The sequence below is a fragment of the Octopus bimaculoides genome, chromosome 19 (assembly GCF_001194135.2).
Source record: "Octopus bimaculoides isolate UCB-OBI-ISO-001 chromosome 19, ASM119413v2, whole genome shotgun sequence".
In the NCBI taxonomy this organism is placed as follows: Eukaryota; Metazoa; Mollusca; class Cephalopoda; order Octopoda; family Octopodidae; genus Octopus; species Octopus bimaculoides.
In genome coordinates, this window is record NC_068999.1 from 34215920 (window position 1) to 34223227 (window position 7308).

Here is a 7308-nt window from a genome sequence, read left to right on the forward strand (position 1 = left end):
TATATATATATATATATATATATATATATATCTTCATTTATATTTTAATATCTATCGAACATTTTTTAAACGTCAATTCCATTTATCCCATTCCGACAACAGCCAAATTGTCCCGGTAGATGGCGGTCAAATCACCTCGTAAATGTAATTCTGTAAAAGCGGCTTGTTGATTTTGTAATCGATCCAGTTCAGCGTCTGCAAGAACAGAGAAAATATATCGTACATTAGAGTTGTATGAAATTTATGGTAACGGATTCATACACATAAAACAATATATATATACAAATATGTGTGATTTCTAATTACTTGTAAATCATACACACACATATAAAGGATGAAAGGAAAGTCAACAGCAGCGGAGTTTGAACTCAGGAATTAAAGCCGGACGAAATGCCGCTCAGCATTTTATCTGGTGCGATAACAATTCTACCAACTCGCCGCTTTATGTATGTTTATATGTCATTTTGTACACGTAGACTCCTAGGGAATTTTCGAACGCGGTGGTAAATCTTTAGAATGTTCTATTCAGTTGAATCGCCCTCAGTATTTTACCAGTGTTTGCCGACATAGTGTTTGATGGTTAATATACAAGGAAATGATCAACATTATGATCTTACTAGCTAGTATGCCGCAACTATTAGAGCTTCGGGTCCGGTTCTCCATTATGTCTGCCTTTTACGTTATCATTCTTCGTCATTTTTGTAAACAGGAATTTGAAATGCAGTATACATTCCGTTGCCTTTTAGTAGCAATTTGCATTTTGTTGCCTTATAATTTAGTGAAACTTTATCCTGTTTGAAGTCATCGTTATTTTTACTTTCGAAAAATCCATATTAGCTGCATGTTAAGCGGATCACTTAGATATAATATATAAAATTTACATAGTAACAGGCAAAACTGAATAAATTACTATTTCAGAAAGGCATCATCTCTTAAAATGACGTGCCTATAAAAAAAATAAGCAAATATGTTCCACTGAGCTACAGAATATATCAATAGATTTTAGCAAAATTTTATGCAGTAGAGAGATGTTAGCACTTTACCATTATATATAATATCTTCATGGCGAAGAGAATGTACGTATATTCCACAGAATTTTGTGGTATTAAGAAATAAGTTTATGCACGATTTATTAAGCCATACTGACATAACGTGTTCACGTGATAAGTAGCAGAAAATATAGAATGAAAATGATATACAACTAAAGATTTTAAAAATATGTAAGTTATGGTTTCAGATTTAGTAATTTAGTGACAAAGGGATCAGTCAGTCATATCGACTCCTGTATTTGACTATTACATCACTGACATCAGTGGGATGAAAGGCAAAGTCGTTTTCGCGGGATTTGAATTCAAAAAGAAAACTGAGGGAACAATGCAACATGGAATTTTTCAGACACTCTAAAGATTGAGTTAACGCGCAATCTTTAAAAAATATAAATAATGTAAACAATATTTAATTCTGTTTGTGGATATGTGTATGTTTATGTGCATGCATGTGCGGATGGTCATCAGTCCTACGTGAGGAAATAACAGTTTTGTATACCTTAACCAAAACTATGAGTCATATACCTCCAAATATAGCTGCCACTAGTTGAAACAATTACAAAATAATCGTCAAACATGTTTTTACTTTCAAAACATTGTAACAAAACTTCTCTTTATGCCAGTCATATATTGATATACGTACGCACGCATACGCAATCACAAACACAACGTACATACGCGATAACACACGTAACCCACAAACACTTCCACTCACACGCACATACACTCTCTCCCTCACATACACATACACACATATACACACAAAAAGCCTTGACCACAGCGCATACACATACACACACACCTGAAAAGCTACAACTCAAACAACATATAGTCCTCAATGAGTTAACTAAGCAAAATGTTTATACATAAATGTATGTGTGTGCGTATGTGCGTATGTACGTGTACGTTCAGCTATAAATCCAAATATTTTAGCTATAACCAGAAAGCTTTGACATAAACAAGCATATGAAAACCAGATGATGCCGCGCGCACACATACAAAACAATTACAATCAAAGAGGTATATTTAAAAAAACTTTTACTTCAAAGAAATAGGGACCACTGACCAAAAGAAGATTTCTTTTATTTGAGTCACACTGACCATAATAAAATTACACATATTTTATTCATAAGTCGTCAGCCATATTTCAACAATGAAATCCAGATGTTCATACACATACACGCTCACACACACGTACGCGCAAAATCGCACAATTAAATACACTCACAAGAATTATAATTAGAATGACTTGTTCTCATTGAAATAAATCCAAACACTTTCCGAGAACCACATTAAAATCATTCACCCACGAAATATAAGTTACAATAGATGTGCCCTTAATTAGTTTCACAGTTAAATTCTCTCAAAAACATATATCATTAAATCTTAATGTTGACGAAAGCAACAACAATTAAAACATAATACCTCTCTTGCCTTCACCAAAAAAAAAAAAAAAAAATGATATCATTGCAAACTTGACCAAACAAGTATAACAAATCAAACTTAGCAAAAACCACCATTAACAGGCTTGACAGATTAATCTAGAATGAAAAAGCAACTTAAAAACCAAACCTTTCATTAAAAGTAACTAATATGGGGCATAAAAGCAACAACTGACCAGTATACGCAAACTGCAAACCACTGAAGTAACATAAGTATCCATACCAACGAATATAATTATACCGCTAGTAGTTTATTTATATGTTGGCAATGAGTTGGAATAATTCTCGCCTGAAGATTGCAGTGGTGTGAAAATTGGGTAACAAAAAGCAAATTCAGTTTCAATAATACACAAACATATATATTGGCGCAATACTACTACTACTACTACTACTACTACTACTACTACTACTACTACTACTACTACTAATAATAATAATAATAATAATAATAATAATAATAATAATAATGAACAGCCCCGCGCTGAATAACAACATGGATGTGCTACACTGCCCCCCCCCCCATTAAAAAACAAATCTAATCTAATAACATCGATGGAATTAGATAAAGGAACCTGCGGAAGACTTGAAGGAAGCAGTCTTTTAACGAAAAAAAAAATTTACTGCCATACATAGCACAGTTTCTGCTATGCACGATGTTTAAGTGAAGCATGTGCGAAACACACACGCGAAATCAACACCGGAAAGTTTACAAATTATAAAATAGAAATGGAACAAAACAGTAAGTACATAATTTGAGTAATTACGCATATACTCGAATGTCTACATAATCATATACACATTTTGATGCCCGTAGGACTACTCATACATCTCAGCGTTTATACAACTACGTGAAATTTACAAGACACACATTCACGCATATGAAAACACGTGTCACAAACGAAGTAAAAACAAACACAAATCTTTTTTTAATTTTTCGAACTAACAAGGACAGAGTGAACAATTCATAAGTTTAAAAACACCACAAAAATCTATGCTCGGAGATAAATCTATCAAAAAAAAAAAAAAAGAAATACAGACGAATACAGATCTGTTAGCCTTAAGAAGCTACGTTACGAGCAATGTTTACATGCTGAGAACTCGGTGACGGTGTTGACTGAAAAAATTAACCCTCAACAGACAAACCCGTTCCCTAATGTCAACGTCGAAACTCGTTGATAACAAAGCAAAATACAAATGATCATCGACCGGTTTACAAAGGGCCACGTACTCGAATGATGAACCAGATTCGATAGGAAATGTCAGCTACTGGTTCAAATCTTCCCGAAACACAGGGGCTGGAAGTACTCCACAACCGGAATATTCCAATATATGGCCACCCATGCTCGTCATCAAATAACCCCCCCCCAAAAAAAAAGAATGAAAAATGGTCTAGGGAAAATAATAAAGAAGTTCTTATGGCCTTCTTTCTACCATGCCATATATTTCCCCACAAATAAATCTAATTCTGTACAAACCTACTTAAACTGGAGACAGAAACACCTTGAAGTAAGACCCTACATAGACGTAGAGATTGACGAAATTAAACAAACAGTAAGGGATAAAAGGAGCGAAGATGCAGCTAAAGAAGATACTACAGAGAGAATAATTATAGACCATCCCAGGATTGAAGAAAATGCAATAATGATTGAAAGAGTTAATGTAACTTATAGGCAAAGTGAAATACTCTCTGAATCAACCATAATCACTAAGGCAGATGAAAATCAGATAGATGAAGAAAGTCACACAGAAATTGACCCAACAAAACTCCATGATCTAAAAAATCAAATCATGATTGAATGGCTGACAATTAAAGAAACCAGTATGAATAAACGCGATACTCTCCCAAAAATTCGCAATTCTAACCAAAACTTGAAAATAATTGGTAAAATCCGCCTTGCACTTAAGGATATAATTTCAGCTAATGATGTTAATATTACAGATCTCAACCATCTGTACTATGCATCCGTGAAAATCTCAACGATTCTATGTGGTGAAAAGATTAGAAAACAACAACATTCCCACTTAAAGCCTTCTTGGAATAAGCGTATTCAACACCAAATTAAACTACTTAGGTCTGACATAGAATGGTTAAAAAACCTAATTTTGACAAGACTATCAAACCTACAAAAACCCGAAAATTAAAGAGAAAATATATGAATACCACATTTGATATTGATACCATCATAGACAGCATCAAGCAAAAGGTATGTACTAAAGCTGCCCACATAGCAAGATATGAAAAGCACGTTAGATTCTTCAAGGACAACATGTTCAAAAATAATCCCAAAAATTTTTAAAGGAAGATTTGGAAAACACCAGTTACAGTAAAGTCTGTCCCATCAAAAGAAGAAGTGCAGGAATTTTGGAATAAAATTTGGGCATAAGAAAAAAAACACAATGAAAAGGCCCCTCGGATTGATAGAATATCTACAGACATAGACTCCTTAGAAGAGCAAAAGTGGGAGGGTGTCAAGATAGAAGATGAGATCTGCTCTCAGGAGGTGAAGCAAATGGAAGTCCCCAGGAAAGGATAAAATTCCTAAATTCTGGTTGAATGCCTTCCCAGAGAGCCATGAACTGTTAACAAAACTTTACAAAAATGTTTTGCAACATCCTAGTATGATTCCCTCTTGGCTAGTTAATGGTATAACGCTCCTACTTCCAAAAAAATGAAGAAACAAATGAACCCAAAAATTATAGACCCATAACCTGCTTAACAAAAATGTATAAATCGCTAACATCTGTCCTGACTGAATATACCTATAGTTCTTTAATAGAAAGTGACATATTCCCTAATGAGCAAAAAGGATGTAAACATGGATCCTATTGTAGTAAAGATCAGCTACTCATCAATAAGATGACCTTGGAAGGTTGTCACAAACGACATAAAAACTTGTCAATAGCCTGGATAGACTATAAAAAAGCTTTTGATAGCTTACCACATAGCTGGATTAAGAAATATCTAGAAATGTATAAAATAGCTCCTACTCTGCAAAACTTCTTGTCTGTAAGTATGAGATCATGGAGAACCACACTGACTTTGAACAGTGACAATGAATTTCTTAATGCTGGAGATGTAAGAATTTCATGTGGCATTTTGCAGGGTGACTCACTATCAGCACTCCTCTTTTGTCTAGCCTTAATACCTCTCTCGAAATTGCTCAGTGATGTACAGTACGGTTATAAAATGTTTGATAAAAATATAAATCATCTCATTTACATGGATGATTTAAAGCTCTTTGCAAAAAATGACCAACAACGCAAGGGTTTACTAGCGATTGTTAAACACTTCAGTGATGACATCAGGATGCAATTTGGCCTCGATAAATATGCAAAAGCTACATTTATCAAAAGAAATGACAGAAACATCTAACGTTAAACTTGACCAGCAGAATATCATAAAAAGAATTAGAACCAGCGGAGAGCTACAAATACCTAAGGGTATTAGAAGGTGATGGAATCAAACATTCAATGATGAGGAAAAGGATAAGAAGAGAATGTTATCGCAGGGTAAGAGCAATACTCAAGACAGAGCTGAATGCAAGGAACAGGATCGAAGCGATCAATACTTTAGCCATACCGGTCGTGACTTACAGTTTCAATATCATTAACTGGCTAATTACTGAAATATGTAATCTTGACAGAAAAATATGAAAATTGTTGACATTGCATAGAATGCACCACCCTAAGGCAGATATAGAACGACTTTATCTGCAAAGAAAAGAGGGTGGCCGTGGACGTTTACAACTGGAATTAACAATGAAGATTGCCACAAATGGCTTAGACACCTACCTGAAAAAACTCTGATGACTGGATCTTAAAACTTGTCTCAAAACATGAAAATAAGAAAGCATCATATTCAGTATCAAAACAGGCAAAGCAATATCTAAGTGAATTCCAAATATAACAAATTCCAGAATTTGACGTACTAGAAACAAGCGCAGAAAAAGCTAAGCGCATGAAAATCCTTGCTAAAACTGCTGCCTTAGATATTCTTACTGATAAATGGCAAGAATAACCTCTCAATGGCAAATACCCAAAGAGAGCGAATAATGCCGATGTTGACAAAGCCCTTACCCATCAATGGCTAATGGCTTCTGGCTTAAAATCAGAAACAGAAGGGTTTATCATAGCAGCCCAAGATCAATGCATACCTACAAGGAACTATCGGGCCAACACTTGTTCAAGGTGCCTCGCAGTGGGACTGAACCCGGAGCCATGTGGTTGATAAACAAGCTACTTACCACACAGCCATGCCTGCCCTTATTGAATATAATTTAATCTAAAATCGAAAGGTGTCATATATAATGTAGAATAGTGTACAAAGCAGATCTGAAATAACTTTGCCATTACGTAGGAAGACGACTATGATGAAAACTGGGAAGGTTGGAGACGTTGTCTTGCCCAATGTAGGGGTCGATGTACAAGGAAGAACTAAGACTAAAATATGATATTCAACTTCGCCAAGGGATCAGAAAGTATTGTCTTCTGAATATTATAATTATTACCAGGTTGGTATTTGATTTGCATTTTACATATCTCAACAATAGAAAATGAAAAGAAAAAGAAAGAAGGAAAAAACGTTCCTGATAAAATTACTTCCTCATTTCACTCGACTAAATGAACTATATGATAATTATAGCGTTAATGTTATTTTCGCTCTTATCAACGAAAGAGCTGTAGATCTCAATAAGAGAGATTTTTTTGAAATACGATTGATATCTTTTGTTTTCTAGTTTTACAAGCAAACATACATGCACACACATATATATGTATGTACATGTATATATATATATATATATATATATATATATATATAT

The 7308-nt window shown here is 34.3% G+C and overlaps 1 protein-coding gene across 2 annotated transcripts in view; it reads right to left on the reverse strand.

Annotated features, from left to right (window-relative positions):
* Positions 1–37: 37 nt before the first annotated feature.
* The window catches only part of LOC106883189 (zinc finger protein ZIC 1), a 353731-nt gene continuing 346460 nt past the window's right edge, over positions 38–7308 (reverse strand). Inside the window, exon 4 of one of the 2 annotated variants that reach the window (XM_052974873.1) lies at positions 38–195. In XM_052974873.1, the coding sequence (XP_052830833.1) occupies positions 83–195 (113 nt within the window). In that variant the 3' untranslated portion in view covers positions 38–82. The remainder of the gene's footprint in view (positions 196–7308) is intronic. The other variant, XR_008266267.1, reaches the window with a different exon arrangement.